General features: G+C 34.3%; 1 protein-coding gene across 1 annotated transcript in view; it reads left to right on the top strand.

Annotated features, from left to right (window-relative positions):
* Positions 1-23,128, top strand: part of LOC125362741 (doublecortin domain-containing protein 1-like) — a 211,940-nt gene that overhangs the window by 25,898 nt on the left and 162,914 nt on the right. Inside the window, exons 5-7 of the mRNA XM_048361661.1 lie at positions 6,870-7,139; positions 8,349-8,502; positions 8,950-9,112. Of these exons, the coding sequence (XP_048217618.1) occupies positions 6,870-7,139; positions 8,349-8,502; positions 8,950-9,112 (587 nt within the window). The remainder of the gene's footprint in view (positions 1-6,869; positions 7,140-8,348; positions 8,503-8,949; positions 9,113-23,128) is intronic.

Genomic DNA, 23,128 nt, shown 5'->3' with positions numbered 1-23,128 from the left:
AAAAAATGGTTCCAGGTACCACATCAGTAACAGAACTTCTCATTTTAAGAGAGTTTCATAAAATCTTTTAAAAATTATTATTAATGGAGTGTTAGATGTCCCACTTTGTTCAAATGCCTGGAAAACAAAACCTTGAAAAACAAAAACCTGGAAAATTTGTTGCTGCAATTGATGCATAGCATACTGCTGTTATTGATTTTTTTATAGAAATATAAATAAACACATGCATTCTGCCTGTCTCACATACATGCACATGCACACACATACGTATATGTGTGCATATATATACATATTATAGATGTGTGTGTGTGTGTGTGTAGGTAATTTGAATTTTGGAAACTTTAGCTATGCTGTCAGTTTTGTAGAAAGTAACCTAGCTTACCGTATTGAGTTGGCATCGTAAAGAAATTAATAGCCATGATGGTCTGGAAACGTTCAACTTAATTTTTTTCCATTTGTACCTGTATGTAAGGTCTTACGTACTTGGGTTTGATTACAGAAACTAATAAAGTAATTCCTAAATGATGAAAATTAGTTCCCCGAGGATGAAAATTACTTTTAGCGCATTAAGTGAAGATTTGAATCCATTTAAAAAATAAGCACTAACAAATTTTGGTCATAGATTATCTAGGCTGCTATTTCATAGATCAATCTTGCTTTCTGAGGGCACTAAGAACATATTATCTGTTCAGCTACTTTATTATAACGTTTTACTTATGGTGAGTGTTTTCATTGAAATGACACTTTGGCCCTTTTCCAAAAGTACACATTTGAGTCTATCCCATTCTCTAGTAAATATTCCACCATTTTGAGATGAGCTATTGGTTCACACTGTGGGATTGGTGGCAGAGAAAGCAAGAGGAAGATAGTGAGTCCTTCACTGTTATCCAACAAATTACAGCCTCCTCAAGTAATAACTTCAGGTTTTCCTTGAAGCCTTTAAACATATCTTTACAACATTAAGCTTAATATATTTTTTAAAGATGATTTTTTAAACACCTGATCACTTTTTGAATTATTGAATTTTTTCCAGAAGACTTATATATGGCATCTATAACCTTCCCTGATTTTGGGATTAAGGTGCACTTTTCTTTGTACTTTTGCACATACAAAGATATTATTTTGTTCTTTTGGTAGAATGGCTTACTCTCTGGTTGTATGCTAACATGGTGCCTAGGGTCTTAGGAAATAGTCTTTAAAGAGTTTTCTTCTATAAAAGTAAACCAGTTTAACTTAACAAGTATTTACTGAGTATCATCCATATGGTATATATGTAGTTTGACTATTAGTTATTATGTACTATTCATACATTAGTTATTGTTTAGTCATTGAGTTGCAAATAAAAATCCATATATCCTGTGCAGTACAATAACCTTTAATTGTTTCTAATTGCTAAGCACTTATCAACTCTTCCAAGGTAAATGAGAAATATGTTTTCTTCTGGTGTTGGAAAATTCATAGAGGATTTTTACCATTTATTGTTATCACTTTATTCACTTACTATATTTAACATTTTATCAGAGAAATTATACAAAGCTATTTGCATCATTGAAGGCCATTTGTTTAAGCAAGTTGGAAAATGACAGAATAAAGTTTAATGAATCTCTGTGCTTTGCATATTCCTGACTTCATAAAACATTGTACTCACCGAACATGTATATGGCTATTTTTTTATGGATAGCAGTCCAGTATTTAAATTTCGGACCTATTATCAAACTTACATATATTCCTATGGGTTTTTATTTCTTTATTGAGCATATTCCAAAGTTTAATTATCATTGAAATGGTGATAGGATAAAGATAAGTTTTTCAAATGATAAACCCACATAGCTCTTTAGGAAGGTTTAAATGCCATAAGACTATAAAGTGAGAGATATATGCTTGCCAAAATATACAGTATAAATAAATAATTTAGATGAAAATGGTTGACTACATTTATCAAAGAGTCTACCAAATAATGAAAGGCTAAAGAGTAGTTATTAGATTTGATGTACCTCATTGTATATTGTAAGTAATTGCTATCCATAAAAATTCTATGGCTTCTGTATAAGAAAAAGAGACATTTTGACAGGCAACAATAGTATGAAGTGACAGCAGGTACAAATCCTGGGTAACTGTCATTATTCTGCTATTGAATTCACATCCAAACTATGTGATAACTTAGACCTATGTATTTGTCATTGAGCCATGGACTGTCATGTAGCCATACTTCTTAGTTAAAAATAGAATTTTTAGCCACATTCCTTTCTTTACCATAGAAATCAAAACTTATCAAGGATGCTTTGTGTTTCAAAAAAAGTAGAGCTGGGGGATTAAAATTCCATGTCATTGTCTGCTTATGCTAAAATTTCCAGTGAAATGTTTTTGATTTTGGTAGAAATTTCTTTTATAAAAAATAACAGATTGGTTTGCCTTTTATCCTATTGTTAATTAACCCCAATCATGAAATTAAAAATAAGGCAAATGTAATAAATTACATTATTTTACATTATATTTAATTAGTTAGAGTAAATATCTTGTCTATGACTGTTTTGGGTTTTTGTTTTGATTTTTTTGCCAGTCCTGGGGCTTGAACTCAGGGCCTGAGCACTGTCCCTGGCTTTTTTTTGCTCAAGCTAGCACTCTGCCCCTTGAGCCACAGCGCCACTTCTGGCTGTTTTCTGTATATGTGGTGCTGGGGAATTGAACCCAGGGCCTCATGTATACAAGGCAAGCACTCTTGCCACTAGGCCATATCCCCAGCCCTGTCTGTGATATTTAATAGAGTTTTCTCTATGCAGATAGCAGAAAGCAGTGGAAATAACAAAAAAAAAACTCACTTGAAAGTGATTTTTGAAAACAAAGAGCCTTTATTATCTCACTTCAAAACTTCAGAGACAGAGCAATTATAGGGTTGAATCTTAGTGGATCAGCAGTGCTATCACAGAGACTGGTTCTGTATATATTTCCCTCTGCTAGCCTCAGAATGTTTACTTCTAGATTTTTGGCTGAATCCCACTTGCTTGCAAGACAATTCATTAAATATTCACTCAACAGTATTCAAAAGGTGGCTGATTTCCTTCCTTCCTCCCTCCCTTCCTCCTTCCTGCCCACCCTTTTCCCCTCTCTCCCTTCTTGACTCTCCTTCCTCACTACTCCTCTGTTTTCCCTCCCCTCTCTTACGTATTTATTTGATTTTTCTTGTCCCATTCGCTAAAGTTGGATAAGAAGCAGATTATTTAACCAGCCATTACCAAATTTAGATCACTGAGTATTTGCCACTAAATTCTGATCAAGGGGATAAAAGCAAGATGAGTTTCCACACGTAATGAAGTTTTTAATCTAGGAAAACTGGGGTACTGATGACATGTGACCAGTGCCTGGTATAACTTTTGGCGTTAGCTTTATTATAGTTTATTTCTTAAGATTTTTTTTGTCAGTGGCATTTTTCTGACACATCATTTTGCATGAAATCATACTTTACTGATGGATAAGTGATTATATATAAATATGTAAATAATAAATTCATTCAATCACTTATATAAATCACATATCAGTTATAAAAATCACTTATAATTATATAAGTATACATGTATATGTTTACAGGTTGAGTTCCTTTGGAAATGTAAAAGATGCAAAACAAAATATGTTATCTTTGCAGAGTGGAATATGAGCCATTTGAAACAAAGTAAGCATAGCAGTAGGCAGAGCATGTCTCAGTTTGTACACAGGATCTAGGGAAGTGATTCAGAATAAGGAATAAGTAGAATGTGATGGGCTTTATTTTTTTAGGTCTTTCTCTCTTTTGTACGTGGCAGTCATTCTACCACTGAGTTTCATTTCCACCTCTTATTTTTATTTATTTATTTTCCCACAGACCTTGAGTTTTCTATGTATGGAGGGTATATGGCAATTACATATCCTCCTGCCTTTTTTTACCTTAGATGATCACATCTGGCTGTGCTCAGCTGGTCTAGCCTTTTCTTTGTTCCTAACCCCTACATTTCTCTTTGCAGGAACCAGGTCTTTTCCTTTGCAGTTAATCACAATTAGTAATTGTAAATTTATTAAGGTGTGTGACTGAACATTTCTCTCTTCCACTAGACCATTACTGTTATAATGGAAGGAGTTCTAGAAAATACACATCCTGAACTTGGGTTAATATTTTTAAAATACTGAACTCAAAATCTCATGCTCACTAGGAACATGCTCTACCTTTTGAGTCACAGCTCTAGACCTAATTGCTTTTAGTTATTTTTCATATGAGGTCAGCTTTTGTCTGGGCTATCCTTGAATTGTAATTCTCTTGATCTCGAATTCCCAAGTGGCTGGCATTGTAGATGTGAGCCACTGTACTGAGCCCTCAACACTGACTTCTTGATAAAGTACTGTTATCTGGATTAGCAGAGTGAACACTGTTGATACAAAGGCATATAGGTAAGAGTTGTAGAAGAAAATACATTTCAAATACAATAGAGAGATTTATAGGAGATCACTGAACAACACCAGTTGGCAGAAATCCTTAAATGTGAAACTGAAAGCTATGGCATTATTAAATGTTTTCTTCAAAATGCCTTCAATAGGCCTTTCAGATTCCACTACTACTAACAGACTACATTTTTCAATGTCATGGTGAACAGTATTACCTAATGTAAATAAGCTGAATTCTTAAAAGACAAAAGCTTCATTTTAAGGAGAAATATGTGATGACATGCATATATCATCACATATATGTGCACTGATGTTACATATGCACACACATATTTATGCACAAACTTTTGTATGCACATATATCTGTATTTAGATGTGGAGAAGTATTCACTTTAACATATATGAATGACTTCAGATTTTAATGATGTGTGTGTGTGTGTGTGTGTGTGTGTGTGTGTGTGTGTGTGCATGTGTGCATCAAGTCCTGGGACTTGAACTCAAGTCCTGGGCACTTGAGCTTCTTTGCTCAAGGCTAGTGCTTTGCCACTTGAGCCACAGCTCCACTTCTGGTTTTTTTTTATTTTTTGGTGGTTAATTGGATAAAAGAGTCTCAGACTTTCCTACTGGGGCTAATTTGGAACCCTGATGCTCTGATCTCAGTTTCTGAGTAGCCAGGATTACAGTCATGAGCCACTGGATACTGGCTCAAAGACTTTTTTTTAAGAGGAGAAAGAGATCTTCAAAAGAAAAACTGTGGAAAGTAAACAGAAAGAAAAATACAAAAACTATAATCTCCAGTGATTGATGTGCCATCTACATTTGGGTAGAGAGCACTACTAGTTCACTGCTCCTAATGTTATCATACTTTCTTTGCCTGTCACTTCCACTCATGGCCCCCATATTCCAAATCTCCATTCTCCTCCTAGTAGTACGGATTCATTTGCACTTATTTGAATAGGAGCCTTCATTCTCTAACCAAAGAAAGCTTAGCAATGATGAATGATATAGAAAGAGTGTTAAGATACTGTAAAGCCAAACAATCAAAGTTCCAATCCTATCTCTGACACCTTTCTGCTGTGTGGGCCTTTGGCAAATTATTTAAGTCCTGGCTTTACTCACCTATAAAAGGGGGATAGTAAGGCTTCTGTGAGTATTAAATCATAAATATATATAAAGTGTTTATAGTAATGAGTGACATCATAAGTGTTATGTAGGCATTGGCTATTAATATTGAAAATACAATTAAGGTTATGATGTACTAGTTATTCATTGTGTGGCCCAATGACTCACAGTTCCTGGGATGGAACAGAAAAGAACCCAAAAATGATTTAACTGCTTTAGGAATGGCCACAGTTTGCAAAGCTTAGGGTTTGGGCAACGTTGTCTAGGATGGGGTTGGACTAGCACCTCTTTTCATCACCACTGCACTATTCTGGCATCCTATAGCCCTGGGATATTTGCAACCAATGGCTACTCAGTAAGACAGGGAGTAGAAAGAACAGAGGTCAAACAGCTGTGACTCCACAGCCAATTTTTAGTAGAGACTTACAAGGTAATTTTAGGAATCTGTAATATACCAGTTTGGGGGCTCTCAAAAATAAATTGGGAAGATTTTGAAGGTAGAGGAAAAGTCTTGTGTTTTGATAAGTTACCATACTGTCAATTGCTTGAAATAAATTTCTTGCTGGTAAGATTGACATCCACGAGGGCATTCTTATCTTATTATCTACATTCTTGGTTCAACATAACAGCCATCTGAGACAGATGGTCCATTTCTGTCACATGAGAATTTGCTGTCCAAATAACAATATTTTGGAGACAAGAACAACTCATGAGATCTGTGCATCTTTCCTTTGGCTCTTTGATGCTCCTGACCCCAGTTGAAGATCTTAGTGACCATTTTCATTTCTAGTATTGTTGCTGTGGAAATACTGTCACCAAATATTTTCCGAATACTGTGGGAAAAATGACAGGACAGCTGCCCCAACAATCACTCATTACTGTTGGGGGATAGTTTACATGTTTCTTACATATAGGGCCCACATCTCTTGCATGTGTGTTTTTTTAGAGAGAGAGCACTTAACAAAGAGAACCTAATAATTTTAAATTTTACATGTTATCTCAAGCATTCCACTGACTTCCTCCTTTTTTTAAGTGCAGCAATGAACATTAGTGGGTCTAATTAAGGTCAAGCTTGGGTTCAAACTCCTACCCTGTCACATGTCTGTTAACCTAATAGGTCAATTCATTGATCCTCTCTCATCCTCAATGTCTTAAGTCTGTAAAATGGGGGTAAATATGCTACCTATCTCCTAGGGGTATTGTAAGCCTAAAGTAAAATACTGGGTAAGTGTGTAGTATTTTGTCTAACACTTGTTCCACAACTAGTTATTATGGAGTTGTTGTGAATAAGTGATTATAGTCAATTCATTCGTTCTTCCCTGTGTTGTTTCTTTCAGGGAGTTGATGGCATCCCAACAAAAAGCAATTATTAAAACTACTGATGATAATTTACAGCCTCCATTTGTCCCCAGCAGACGTTTACATTCAGTGGGAGGATCAGAAGGGTCAGGACATGAGGATTGCTGTACACATCAAACAGCACCAGATCACAGCTATGAGGAAATATCAAACCCAGATAGCTACATATCAAACAGTAAAAACAATTCTCATTTCATATCATCATCCAAGAGAAACAGGCATGTCAGTGCTCCGGTGGGTCAACTGAGGTAATCAAAGCTGCTTTCTGTTCTTTTTGACTGATTGCTGAAGGTCTTTCCTTTGAGTAGAATTTATAGTGATTCAGTTGACTATTTCAGACATTAAAATATGACCTATGTCTTAGGTTTTGTTTATGTTTCTTTCTTTGAAAGCACTAGAATAGAATGTTGCTAATTACACTGTGAAAAATATGAGATGCACTTCAAACTGGATAATCAAAAACTCTTGAGAACTATTTGAAGCAGAATCAGGATAGAACCAGAAAATAACCTTGTGACAGGCTATTTCTTTTTAGAAAGAAATATATACTTTTGATATTTAACCAATATTTTGAAACAGTTGAACTGAAATGAGCTTATTATAAACCAGTTTATTCATATGTTTTCATGTTGAGATTACTGTAATAATCTATTCGGAATTCAGAGACAGAAAAACATGTTGCTGAAAAACAAAGTCAAACTAAGAAACTGTTTCCATTACTTTTATGTGTTTGAATACATGAATATATTGTATAGATTTATCTCAAGTTTTAAAAAAAATTTAGGATGCTGATTTTGCTTTTTATGGAACTATAACTATAGAGAATTCTGAAGTAAAAAAGTTGTGAGTCCATTTGTCCTGTACTTGAGCTGAGAAAGTGGTAAAGATAAATCCTAGTTTTGATTAAAAATACAACTTAGAAATCTCAATTCTTACTGCTCCAAATAGATTGAAATGAAAACAATACAAATAAATTAAGAGTCGAGTTTTAGGTATGATAATTTATTTAAGTTTCTTAAATATAAATTTACTTTTTAGTTCAAAGAAATTTTATAAGCATGAAAACTTGTGGGAAATCTTAGCATTTTCTATTTTATGATATTAAAACAATATTATTTTGCTGTTAGAACATGACTGTATTTATTATCTATCCATCTATCTTTTATCTATTGACTATAATTTTTCAGGCATATATATTACAGCAAATACTATGCAGCTTCATAAGTGTAATGATTAAAGTGCTTTATTTTGGAATATGAACAATGTTGGTAAGTTTTTCCTGTACAAAGTACTGTTGAATATTTAAGAAAAGGGAGATTTCATTATTTAAGGATTTGCTAAAGCATACTCATACCTGTAACACAGTTTCTAGGGTCCATATTTGAAAAAGAAATTTGAAACATAAACAACATAGTAATTAATATGTACTCATTTTCATGTATTTTTTTCTTTTTTAGAGTTTCAAGAAATATTCTAACATTTCGTTCAGCTCAGAACTGGCAAAGGTTGTCTGAAAGATACAAACTTCAACCAAGAGTGATTAAAGTAACAGCTTACAAAAATGGATCTAGAACAGTATTTGCCAAACTTACTGCACCAACCATCTCCTTGGTAACTATCATTCCATGTGTTCAGAGCTGTGTTTTCTCACTCTCTTTAGAATATACAATAATGAGAAAAATGGCATCTATTGTGTTTTTTTTAGGAATATAAATCTGTAAGTTGTTTCTATATGTAGATCTTATGTATATTTCACTCCTTTCCTTAAAAATCAGTATAAAATAGTTAGCAACTAGTTGAGCAAATGACTCATATGACATTGCTTTTATATTGTTTAAAATGACAAATGGTTTCAAAATTAAAATTATGCATTCTTAATGCTGTGATTTACCTTTTATTTCCATATTTTCAGCAGCTAGAAAATACAGTATATTAAGCGAGTTACTAAACTTGACAAGTGACACAATTGAGCTTCTATTTTGATCATTAGAACCTGTGTTCTGTGGAAATGTTTTACTTTGCTGTAAATCATGTTGCCTTACCTCTCACTTCTTCTAGCTGCTGGAGGAGTGCACGGACAAGCTGAATCTGAATACGGCTGCAAGGCGAGTCTTCTTGGCAGACGGCAAGGAGGCCCTCAAACCTGAAGATGTACCCCAGGAAGCCGATGTTTATATTTCAACAGGAGAGCCTTTTATAGATCCATGCAAAAAAATTAAAGGTAAACAAGGAATGAAAAGAAAACCCAACACTACCATTACACAAAGTACATTGCTTAAGGGACACAATTTTAAAATGATTTTCATCCTGTCTCTTTTGCATGGTTTAACAAAACTAATGTTTACGCATTTACAGCTCAGTAAGAGGATAATGTGCTTAATGAAAGAAAAATCCACTGACAGCCACGTTTATTGCCCTTCATTAGCATTGGTGCTTAATTTAATATAGATCTGAACAGACATTAGGGAGCCTGCAGGAGGTTAAATGGTGAAAATGTAATAAATTAAATCAGAGATTATTGAATTTACTGTTTAGTTTCTGTGACACTCAACAGATAAAATTCATTAGCCTTATTCTCCCAGAAAACAGTTTACAGTTTCGAGTATAATCTATTTATTTCTACTCATGCTTTTTTTCAGATACCATTAGCATAATTAAGAAAATGTGGCCAGTAATGAACTTATAATTTTTGTATACATCTAGTTTGCCTAATAATATTTTTCATAAGGTAAATGTCATGGCTTCCATTTTAATTTTTACATCAAAATATTACATAGATATACACATTTACAAATACACATATGTGTATATAATGAATATTCTATATTTGTGTCATATTTTTTAAACCTATTGTTGTTTGAGGATTTTCTAAAATTAAAAAAAACAGTTATTTAGTGGAAAAGTATACATTTGAAGAGACAAATAAAAATACCAGCATCTAAGGATATTCTTTCAAGCATGTTGTATTCAGAGTTTGCTGTAAAGTGCTATACATGATAATTGGATTTAAATAACATAAGGGATTCAAATATAGCTATAAAAATTGTGTGTGTTTAGCTGCTATATTCCTCTGTGTTTTTTAGACCTTATTGGACATATTTTTTTCTATAACTCCTGGTGAATGAATCAAAGGCAAGTCTAGGCAATAATTGCATAAGTAAAAGACAAATAATCCTGAGGTTCATTACAGATGAGGTGTTGAAATTTACTCTTGTATTAAGGTCATCATATAAAATGATGCTGATATTTCCCTCTCTTTCATAATGCTTTGTCAGAATATAAGTAATTTCTCGAATTCATTAGAACCTTCAAAATAATTTGGCCTTTATAAAGAAACTTGTTGCTATAATACTCATTAAAAATTCCCTATATCATAGAATAGACCCATATTTTTCAAATTTGACTTTAAAATTAGAAGCAGACTGATGTTATTTTGAATTCTTAGAAACACTTGTATATATAAAATTATGAATCTCAGTGAGAAAATACATTTCTATAACTTAAAAATTTCAGATATGTATGATGGCTTTATTAAGATTCTTGATTGTTTCAGTTAATACTTGTTCTTATGAATAGTGATATGGAATATATATGTATATAATATACATATCTATACACATACACATATATGTGTTATTTATATTTAAGCCACAAGAAGAAAATTTCTTGGATTTGTATGTACAAAATAATATCATACACTTGATTAAGTTTGGTAGGTAATTTCTAAATATATAAACTAATTTCCTCCTACTTTTTATTTTTTCTTTATCCCCTTTTTCAAGCCAAGTCTACAACAACAACAAAAAAATACTTCTCTGCTTTGTCTGCATATCTTTGGCTGTGTTTCACTGTGACATGCACTGCTGTTCTTTTAGCACCAAAATGTTGGCACACATTCCTGAAAATTTCACACCATCTCTTGCTGGATCAGCAAGCTTAACCCACCAAAATCTGGTGTTGTGCAATGGTTTTTGACTGATAATCAATCTTTATGCTGCTCGACAGTTGTTGCTGGGACACGGAGTAGAGCAGGTGGCAGATGTGTCTTGTCTTTTGAGAAAAGAAATTGAAGGTGAGCTTGGACACAGACTAGCATATCACATGTCCATGAAAAAGACTTAGTATAAGTATAATGGCAAAAAGCCACTCATCTTAGTTATGTTCACAGATGAATTTGAACATTGATATTTGATTTGGAATGTTAAGTTTACATGTGCAAACATGTATTATATATGTACCCACATATATTTAACCAATTGTGGATGAAATGGCCATGTATTAGCCACATATCCACACAGAGTTTTTCAAATCATCTACATCAGATTGATGATTACCTTTTTGACATATATTTTATAGTTTTATCAGTGATTTGATGTGATCACAAATTTCTTTAAAATGTATAACTTTGAAGACAGTACATAAATATAGGGTGAAGAGACATTGAAAGTTAGAAAATCGAACATGCTAAAAACCTTTGGCAAGATTTGGTATTGCTGGTATTTCTAAATGAGCAAAAGTATTTTATGTGCAATTAATCCAAATGCAGTAGGGTTAGTACTACATCCTTATTTTGATTTACTGATTCAACAATTTATTAGTGCCTTCTATGTGCCAATAGTAGATACACTCAGACAAATGAAAGGAGGGGATTATAGTCTGATGTTTTTTCATCTCTGATTCAAATCAATATATCTCAATGTCAATCAATATATTTCAAATCAATATATATTTCAATTAAAAAAGTTTAAGCCAACAATCTACTTGATTAATTGTTCTGTTTCTTGTTCTGGCATAGAGATAGAAGTCTTGTTCTTTAAACCATCTGAATTGATTAAATAAGTTTAAAATTGTGTTAAAACTGAAAACAAGTGTTCAACAATGTGATCAGATATATCCACTATTGGCAAACAAATTTTATTTCTGGTACAAGAAAGCCAAAGTAATCAATATATACTTTGGCATTTATGCTTTTATACTGTATTGGTTTCTTTATGCTTGGAAAATCAGGATGCATAGTGAAGTTTTTCTAATACTGAAAAGTAATTTTAGACTACTCACTAAGATAGAAAAAAGACTTTAGAACATCTATGATTTTTTTAAACACTATTTTACTGTTCTTTTTGAGCATCACTGTTGACAACTAGAGGCATTGCACTTAACAGAAAGCCAGAGAGCCATTCATCACATACCTCCAAACACAAAGCTTTCATTTAGAGGTCAAGCCAAGGTCAAAACTGACATGAAGCATTCCCTGTTGAAATGCAATATTAGAAAAATCCTTACATTTTAAAGTTACATGCCTAATCAAAGAGATTAATCATGTATGGGAAAAATTTAAAAATAAGCATTTCATGTAATGGCTACTTATGAAAATGTCTTATTAGGTCTTATAAATTCTAGCATTAAAAGGTTCTGACATTTATTGATGATTATGTTAGAATTGTGGGGATATAGTTAATGAATTGTTTAAAAAGGCATTTATAAACTTCACATATTCATGGCAATGGGGTTTAAGTTTTGTTCCCTGTTTACTAGTAAAGCTTTTGCTTAATGATAATTCAGAGAGAATTCTTGGATCAGCTCCATATGGTTTTTAAGAGTTCAGCTTCTTTATAACAGCTAGGAGCTGTAGTAGGGGCAAACACAGCCTCATGCTTACTTTAATGTCTCAAAGAACATGGGAGAGAAAACTGCTTATACCTAATATATTAGGTTCAAAGTTCTACTTTATGTAACTATGATTTGCCTTTAAAAATTAGTTTTATTTTTGTACTCTGTATATCCTGTTCCGTTTGGCTTGCAGAGTTGTCATTTACACTGATTCATTTCAATCCTGAGGTTTGCTAACTAGAAACGCAATTGAATATTATGAATAAGATTTTACATCTTAGTGTTGTTGGTTTTGAAGATGTAGTCTCTAAAAAAATCCATGAAAGGAGTTTTTGATACTATGCCTAAGATCTAAATTTAAACCTAGATATTTCTCCTAACTGCCACATGATCTACAAAATGAAATAATTTGCTGTGACAGGTTGTGATTGACAAGAATATGTGTGAGCACGTTTAAAATAGGCCATCTTTTCATGTAGAAGGAAATGTCAGTGAAATGATGGATTCTCATCATTTTAATTATTGATGATTTGGAAATATTTCAATTCCACGACACACAAGACACATTCTAAATAGCAGCATAACACTTTTTCTCATAAGTGCATCAATAATGAAATGTTCTGTCATATTTTATTTTTCAAAAAATGCATTAGTTTAATGAACATATTCTATTGTTTCATTATATCTTGAGTGAGTTTGTTGATTTTTTAATGGTTGTGTTATAAGTGTAAGTTTCAATAAGTGACCCACTACTCACATCACACCACACCTCATACTCTGCTTATCCTTAAGACATATGTTGTGATGCTCTCTGTTGCCGGTTGCTGCTTTATCCTGCTAAAGCTAATGCTGAACTGTGGGATGCCTTCCTCCAGAGCAGCTATGACTTAATTGAAGGACTCCCAGAAGTCATGGATGGCTCTCCCATTCCCTTCTCATCATTTTATTTAAATAGTGTATGTGTTAGGTGAGATGCTCACTCCACTTTTCTCTCCCAATTATCTGCATGTACTCAAAAGCAGAGAAATAGCATTATATAAAGAAAGAAAAAAAAATCTTGTATTTCTGTAAGCATAAAATGAAAGGCATATATTTTATGAATTTCCCAATTCCAAAAGTTTTAAGCCTTTGATAAGTGTGTACTTATTATAAAAAGAAATGTGTATGTAATGATACTTACTAAAGATTCTCCCATAGCCTGAGGGAAAACGTAGAGTATATAGGTGTATTGCTTGGTAGCACCTCCTTACACTGTCAAATATACAAAATCATTGAGAAACACAAACATTTTAACATACTTATTACGTGTTGAATTGTATACATAACCAGATGCTGAACTTAATAAATCTTAAAAAGATTCCTACAAACCTGTTAGTATGTGTGTGTGTGCCAATGCTGGGGTTTGAAACCAGAACCTGTGCTTCATCTCTGTTTGCTTGTTTACAGCTAGTGTTCTACCACTTAAGACATATGCCCAGTCCACCATTTTGCGGGTTACATAGAGATGAAGTCTCAAAGACATTTCTACCTGGACTGTCTTAGAACTTTAATCTTCAGATCGCTTTCTAAACAGCAAACAGGAAACAGAAAGTTAAAAACATAACTAAGAAAGTGTCTATAAATCTACAAGTCCATTAAATCTACAAGTAATGGATGGAAGAAAGCAAGAAAGAAAGCAAGCAAGAAAGAGGGAGGGAGGGAGGGAGGGAGGGAGGGAGGAAGGAAGGAAAAGAGAGAGAGAGAGAAAGAGAGAAACACGCTGAGACATGATATTATACAGGTCTCTAATCATTCACATAGAGTGAAACCAGAGTAGAATAATAACAGAGGATCTTGTGCAGCTGACCATATAAAATAATATTTTTAAATTAAATTTTATTGATAAGATGATGTGCAGAGAGGGTATAGTTACATAATAAGGTAGTGAGTACATTTCTTGTCATATTTGTTACACCCTCCTTCATTTTTCTTTCCCTTCCCCAGTTCAGATAAGCATATATACAATATCCAGTGTACCAGAATCATATACGGTGACCACAGGGGGTACGTCAAAGGAAATTCACCTAGTATATTAAAAATTGACAACAGCAAAATCCTCCTGTTTCCATCTCTTGGAGTTCATTTTGATTAGCCTCATCTTATATAATCATATGTATGTAGCTGTTGAGACCTTTTTATGTTTATTTAGTAATTGTTTGGTTTTAGAGAGATGATCTAAAGTCGCTGACCAAAATATGTAGAAATACCATTTGAAAAGAAGTTTGTTGCTTTACAGACATGATCTCTACTGTTCTCCCCTCCCCCTCCAACAACTACATATCAGGGAGACCATGCGCCTTTGTCCTCTGTGCTTTAGGTTTGTCTCGCTCAATATTATTCATTCAAGATCTGACCATTTCCCTGTGAATGCCATTATTTTATCATTTTTTTGCCATTAAGATTACCTTTATTTTAAGTACACATTAAACAAGACTTTGATTATCTAAAATCAAATGTAACACTTTTGAAAGAGACATATTCTAAAATAACTAACTGATTTCAATGACAAATTAAAAATTTGCTGAGTAGTCTGATTTCTAAGTTTATCTTGCTGTTAATTTCATTAAACATATTGACTATTTTTTCAGTAGGCAGACAATCATGTTTACTATAGAAACAATATTTTTTGTTGATTATTCAGTAGAATTCATTATCAAATGAATTCATTTATCAAAATGAAGTCCAGGAAATGGGAACGAGAGGTTGTTTATTTTCTTTGTTATTGTTTTTCTTTTCAATTGCTTTTGTCTCGTTTGTTCATTTCTCTGTCTTTAGGTGGTTAGGAGGGGCGGCAAAGAGTGAATAAATGCAGCAGTGGTATTCACTAGACCTTATGTTGAAAATGAACTATATACAACTTGTGGGTAGGGAGTGGGAAAAATTGGAGAAAGGAGGGGAAGAGGTGGCATTGTCCAAAAAAAAATGTACTCTTTGCCTGACTTATATAACTGTGAACTCTCTGTACATCACTTTTACAATAACAATAAATACTTTTTAAAGATAACTAAGATTCCAAGATTAATGAGAACTCTCTGTTCAATTTACTCTCCAAGAGTAGCTGGCCAGGTTCAGGAAAGCAGCAAGGACAATTTTATTTCTTTTTTTATCACCAGAAAAGCAAGTCTGGGCAAGTCCCTTAATCTCTAAGCCCAAGTTTCCTCATCCAGAAATGGATCATAAGGTTATACACCTCACACCATTATTTTGACTAAATAAAATAATGGATGTAAAAATCTTGCATGTGATACACACACACACACACACACACACACACACGTATCTTACATATATATGTGTATATGGTATTGTCTTCCTCTTGCTTTTTATATATTTTCCTTTCTCTGTGTGTGAGCATTTCCTAAACTTGTTTCCACACATTTCACACCAATTGTCACATGTACCTGATTTTGCTACCAAAGACATTTATTTGGTCTGAGATTTTGAAATATGACCAAATTTGTATCTAGTAAGCAATTTTGTGTACATCCTGATGTGAGGCTCTAAGTTAGAATCTTTGAACTCTACCAAAGGTATATAAAAACAGCCCTAAATGGCCTTACTCTGCTGTATTCCAAAAGTTGTATTTTAAAAAACATTCATGACCTAAGGCTAGCCTTATCTTTGAGCTGCCACAACTTATTTAGTAAAAGTTCATAGAAAAGTTCAAGGAAAGGATGACAACATTTTGATTGGCACAATAGATGGGATGTTTGTAATTTTAATCAAATTTAAATTGAAGACATACTTCAAATGATATGTCAGACTAGTGTTACTGAGTTAAAATCTAATGACAACCACTGTCATTATTAGTTAAGTATAGCCATCATGCCTATAGCAATAAATGATGACACTTAAGAACATGCAGAAACAAAGAGCGCAAGTACTTAGAGGAAAGGGAGTGACTAGAAACTCAATTGAACACAGGAATGTGACCTGGATTTAATCTATTTACCAAACACAGAAGCAATTGTGTTTGGAAAAGATGATATAATTGAATATAGCAGTGTGTTTTCTTACTGTCAGAGCATTCATATTTTATAAACTCATCTTGCACCCATACAACAATGTATTCTTCATAGTTAATGTCATTATCTCTACCTACTTGACAGATAGAGCATTAATGTATTTTCAAGTGTATTATCCAACTACAAGAGAAGGGATTTTTTTAAATTAAGATATTTATTAAGCTTTTGGATTTAAAGCTGCAAGTTTTCTACCCTTACTCTAGTTGTAGAACAAGGAAGGTTTTTTCTTTTGTCTGACACATGTAAAATGGAAAATAATGATGAGAGGTGCATCTAGAATTATTTAATTTGATGATAGGCATTGCATTTTTTAAATCAGCTGAGAAAATCTACTTATATTTTAGAGTAACCTTTAATAGAATATCAAACTGGAAAATATTTTACATTTTTCATGATTTGGTTAAAAGTAATCCATGAAAATAAAGTAGGCCCAAGTGCTAATGACTCATGCTTGTAATCCTAGCCATTCAGGAGGCTGAGATCTGAAGATTGCAGCTCAAAGCCAGCTCAGACAGAAAAGTCCATGATCTTTCAGACTTCAAATGACTTCATTTGTCTTATATCTCTAATTAACCACCAAGAGTCAGAAGTGGAGCTGTGGCTCAAGTAGTAGAGTGCCACCGTTGAATGAAAAAGCCAAGGAACAGTACCCAAGCCCTGAGTTTATGTCCGAGTACTGGCACAAAAAAAAAGAAAGGACAGAATGATGGAAGGGAGGGCAGGAGGGAAGGAGGGAGGGAGAAAGGGAGGGAGGGAGGAAGGAAGGAAAAAGAAAGAGAGAGAGGGAGAGAGAAAGAAAAACTAGGATACAAATTCTTCAAAATAATGTCTCTTATGGTTGGAGTATAGTATTTTCTGAGTGAGTGCATGAACAGTTATACACTCATGATTTTTTTCAGTCCCTAAGCATATGGAACTTTAGAGATGTGTTTTCCAAAATTATGCTGACCTTTAAAGCCTACAAAAGTCCAACAACTGCCTTATCTCTTTACTCAGTGGACTCAACTCTCCAAGAAGTACCTGGGAAGAGGACTGATACAGTTCCAGTTAGCATTGCTTGGGGAAATATCAGGTGTGGCCAGCAAAGTGAAAGGAAGTAATTAGATGGTAAGATGAGAAAATAGCCCCTTCTTTGGCTCTGTAGGGCAGACACTTTGCTGAGGGCATTCTTGATAGGGCAGAGGTTTCGAGAACAATCCAATGGGGAACTCCATAAAGTTCCTATTGTTAAAATGTGTGCATTTTATTTTTTTCACATTGCATACTCAGTGTTCTCTTTTGTGTCCATTGTATTTATCACCATCAGATTGTAATTACTGGTAAAAATAAAACAAAACAAAACATGTTTGTTATCCCCTCTAGGTCAGTTTGCTCAGGGCAGAAATTATGGCTGCCTTTTTTATCATCATTTTCTGGCATAAGGCCTGGCATTTAATACACGTATGTTACTGTTCAGTGGATGTATTAAGGACCAAATTAAATTCAATATGGTGAACCATCTGAATCTCAGAAAGGTACAAAGGGGGAAGACCTTAGAATTGTCTGCTTGATTGCCCACAGTGAATTGATATATAGAAGTAAATATTTAAAATTCCCTACTCTAACACATAAATTTGTGAATGTTCACATTTGACAGGGAATTAAAGTAGGCCAGCCCAAAATTAATTGTGTTTTAGAGGAGCTAACAGTTGTACTGTAAAGACCAGACAATAGTCAGAAGTGTAACAACGATTCTGTAAAGATCCTATAGAAATTTGAGACAGAAGGCTTTCAGCTTTCACACATTATCTCACAAATACCCTTGCTTGATTATTTCTTCCCTCCTGTTTTATCTTGTTGATTGGGCTGTGAATGGGTGGAAGCAGAAAAGGGGAATGACGCTCCAGTTCTGTTACAGGTTGACAGTAGTCTGTGGGTGTGATACAGTTGTAACAACCTCTGATTATCTGGGCACTGTATCTAAAATCAGAACACCATCCTTACAACATGGAAAGGAGAATAAGCAAGCAAAGGAAAACACAATGGAGGAAGAGACTTGTTATTAAAAGTGACATTATACAGTTGAAGAGATAGGAAATGAATAGTTGAGGAAAGAAAGCTATGATATATGCCACCATGACTGACTTCAGCCTCATTTCTGGATATATAGTTATATGGCCATCTCAATGATATTTAAAAGTACCATCTCATATTGATAAGGGTTTCCTCAGATTTTCCTTTTCCTCATGCAATAGCTTTAATTTTTGTAGGGAAACAGATTTTGCCCAAATGTAAAGTAAGTGTATCCATTAGCCTCACCTGTCTTGAAGACATTGGCCTGCTTTGAAAGGTATGGTAGATCTTAGTGTTTGGTGTGAGGTACAGATGTAGTTACTTCCTGCTCTCTTCTATCCCTGGCAATCCTTAGGTTCAGTCTCCTCCATTGGTCCAATACATCATTGTGGGACTGACTCAATTTTCACCTATACTATTTCCACCTCCTAGATTATACTTCCTTTTTTAAATAAATTTTTGTCTCTTCTATACAGTCTTCAATTCCTGCCTCATAACCTTCCTCTGGGCATTGTTTTTGGCCATTATAAGCTATAATAGAAGCTCCACTTCATGCTTCCTTAAATCCATATGCATACCTTCACATGGTGTTTGCTCCCTTTGTCCACCCAGGCCAAGAACTCTTTGAGGTTTGCTGTGTCTGGTATCCATAGGTGGGAAGCATATTTATTAAGGGAATAATTGAGTGAATAAAATGGGCAACTGAGTCAATAATTTCCAAACTTCTTCCAACCCTCAGTCTTCACAGTTCTGAAGCCAGTAGATAGTATGCATTGTGTATGATTTTGTTTTTCTATTTCTTCCTCTATATTAGCCTCTATGATACATATTATAATTACCTAGTAGATTCAGCATTCAAATAATTGAGTAGCAAGTTAATCTAATTAACTTATCTAATCTTTTCTCAAAACACACATAAACTGGAAATGAAACTCCTAATCAGATAGCTCATATTGAAAATATTACCAAGTATCAGACTAGTAATTACCTAATAGAAGAATAGTAATGTTCTGCTCTGATATGGCTGACAAATATTTGTCCAGCATTGCTGTGTCCCAAGCACTGTATCTGGTGCCAGTTATGCATTAAGAAGCAAGTGCTTACACTAGAAATACATGATTAACTCATTATTTTGCTAAATACTCAACAATCACTGTTGCTTACAATGAAACAGATAACAAAGGTACAAATTGAAAATGCAATCCATGTCCTCAAATGGTTTCAGAGCTAGTAAGAGGCAAAGTTAAGATTCAGATGAAAGAAACTAAGCTTCAGAGCCCACGCTCTGAGCTGTCTATCTAGTAAAGTATTTTCGTCATCCTTAGTGGTCTTTTATTAGACTGAATTACAGGTTTGTTTAAAAGTTTGTTGTTCCATAGAAATTTTATAAATTGCCAGTCATTTTTCAATATTTATCAATATCAGTAATATTGAGTACCTTTTAAAAACTACACATAAATTTTTGTTGTAAACGATGCTTCAATTTTTACTTTATTCTTTAGTTTTCCTAGATCCCTCTAGAGTTCTTTTCAGAAAACTTACTTGGAACTTCAGAAATGGGATCTTTTACAGTTTAGTTAAATATGTTATGTGAGTAAGAGGTCTTTAGCTGTTATGAGGTAATAGAACTATAATTATATTAAACTGTAATGCATTCTATTAAAATAAAAGAGTAGCTTTAATGCATTCATATTTTTAGTCCTCACAGACTCCTAATCTATGCATCAAGTAAACATGGTCTGTTCAACCACACAGGACATACATACAGTACAGTTGGGTATCATCTTCACAAAAAGTGAAGGAGAGGGATATTCGAGCTGGAAAGTATTTCCTGGGAAAAAAACATGACTCCCAAAATGAGCTCTGATCCATGTAAAATGTTTATCTTAAATGTTGTAGGGCTCTTTCTAGTTTAATTCCAGTTCTCCTTGGCTTTCATTTGCTAAAAAAGTCTCTTGGTAGGTATGGCTAGTCACTGTGGCTCTCATCTGTAATTCTAGCTAGTTGGGAGGCTAAGATCAGAACGATTGCAATTTCAAGCCTGCCTAAGCCTACATAACAGACTCCTCCTCAACCAATATCTGGGTCTAGTGGTGTGAGCTTATCATCCTAGCTGTATCAGGAAGCCTAAAATACACAGATCATGGTCCAGGTATGTGCCATACAGTAAATAAGACCCTATCTAAAAAAATAAAAGAAACAAACAACAACAAAAAAGAAAAACAGTGCAGGGAGACATGGATGGCTCACACCTGTAATCCTAGCCACTTACGAGTCAAGACCATGCAAGGTAGAAAAGTTAGTGAGACCCCTTCTTAGCCCACAGTTTAATGCAGTCAAGTATACTTGTCATGCAAAAATACATAGGAGATTGACACTGGTGGAGTTATGTTGCCAAGCCAGCCCAGGCAGAAAAATCCACAAGATTCCATTTCCACAGAAAGGAATCTAGACAGGGTGATAAGCATCTGTGACCCTAGGGACAATATAAAACTTACAGTAAGCTGGTACATACCTGGGTGGGAAGTGAGACCTGTTCTCAAAATAAGCAGTGAAAAAACAGGACAAGAGGTTTGGCTCAGATTAATCATGTAAACCTAGCAAGCACAAAGCTCTGCATTCAAGTCCCAGTACCACCAAAAATGAAGGTAAAATAGAGAATTAAATAATCAATGCAAAAATAAGAAGGGCTAGACCAGTAGAGCACTTGCCTAGCAAGCATGAGGCCTGTGAGTTCAAAACCCAGGACCCCCTAAAATAAAAACACATACATGTATGCCCACATGTACATTATGTAAATTATGAAAAATCTACTTTACATAATCGATGTTTATGAAATGTGGCATAAAGAAAAATTTTTTTTTACCAACTCATTTAAACAAATGACAAGACACTGAAACATGTAGAGGAGCAAAGGAAGTAGCATAGAACACAGGAAGAAGTACAGCCAAGCCATGTGGTCAGGTGAGGTCTAGTCCCAGTCAAATATGCAAGACACTACCAAGTGGCCCCTCCCTGAAGCAGAAAGACTTCCCTGAAGTCAGTCATTGGCTATGTCTTTGTAGTCGATTTAGTTAGAAGAGGATAGAGAAAAACCTGAAGGTATTACCTGGCTAGGTTCCTTTCTGCCAAGGGCAATTCTCAGGAGAAGGGTGCAGCTGTGGAATGGCAGCAGCCAAGAGTCACAGCAGCTGGAGTTTGGGGGTATGCTTGCCTGGTAGAAAGTCACCTTGTCGGGGTACCAACTGTTGTTATTAAACTCTATTCTAGTCTCTTCTTCAAGTAGCACCATGCCAAGAACCTTCTAACAGCTTTCCAACACATCCCAAATAACATCTAAAACCTTGACGTACACAATCTGGCCCCTTTCTGCCTTTGGCTTTGTCCACATGATCGCCCCATCAGAACTTTTTCTTTTATAAAGATACCAAGTTCATTCTTAACTACAGGTTTTTGGTGCTTGGTTTTCATTCTGCTTGAAATAATCTTCCCCACAGATTCTCATAGAGCTTGTGTAGGCCTTGCTTTCAGATGCCTCTTCTTCACAGTGGTCTTCCACTTTTTGTCCCCAAGAGACTAAGAGACACTCATGTTGCTCTGTCCTCTTGATGGTTGTTACTTTGGTGCCTTGATCAAATCACTAAATGAATAAGCAATTGCTTAGAGAGACTACTGTGGGAGAATCAGAAAAACTAACAGAAACAAGAACTGCAACGTGTAAACTGATGTGAAATTTTGGCTTTAGACATAGTGAATTTGAGATAGTGCAAAAATATATATGGTAGTGGAAGAGTGGCAAATTGAGTTCACATCCAAGTTTTACCACATACTACCTGCAAGTTAACTTACTACACAGTACCACAGTTTCTTACCCTATGAAGGAATATAGTATTAACTATACTATGAAGTGATTGAGAGGACTGACTGAAGGAATAACTGAAAATCATGTAAGACAATGTCTGGCTAATAGGAACCCTTGTTTTCAAATGGAACTTAACGAATTCTGTATATAGAGGAGATATATAATCTAAGAAATAGACCTGGGACTCAAACCTAGTTTGAATGCAGAATTTACACTTTTCCTACCATGTGAAGCTCTCTGGGGGCACCCAGGTAGTGAGGGATCTCCCCTTAAACCACAATACTTTATTAGTTTTATTCTTTCATTGAGAAATGCAAGTTTAAAAAAATTGTCAGAGAGATATTTTTAGACCTCCTTCTATTTGTTTATTGTGATGAAGTTAATATAACATAAAATTAGTTGATTTTAAGTGAACATTTTAGTAGTGTTTACTACATTCACAAGGTTTTACTACAACCACCTATGTCTAACAGTAATTCTCAAATAAATTCTCAAATCTTCCATAATTCTCAAGTAAAACTATTTGCTCACTAAGTTTTGCTATACTTCCCTCCCCTCTCAGCCTTAGGCAAACCTCAATTTATAGTTTATTTCTTTGAGTTTATTTATTCTGAAAATTTCATATAAATGGAATTATATCACATATCAC

The sequence above is a fragment of the Perognathus longimembris genome, chromosome 13, assembly GCF_023159225.1.
Source record: "Perognathus longimembris pacificus isolate PPM17 chromosome 13, ASM2315922v1, whole genome shotgun sequence".
NCBI classification, from domain to species: domain Eukaryota; kingdom Metazoa; phylum Chordata; class Mammalia; order Rodentia; family Heteromyidae; genus Perognathus; species Perognathus longimembris.
The sequence above is the reverse complement of the archived record's forward strand: the minus strand, read 5'-3'. Positions and strand labels throughout refer to the sequence as shown.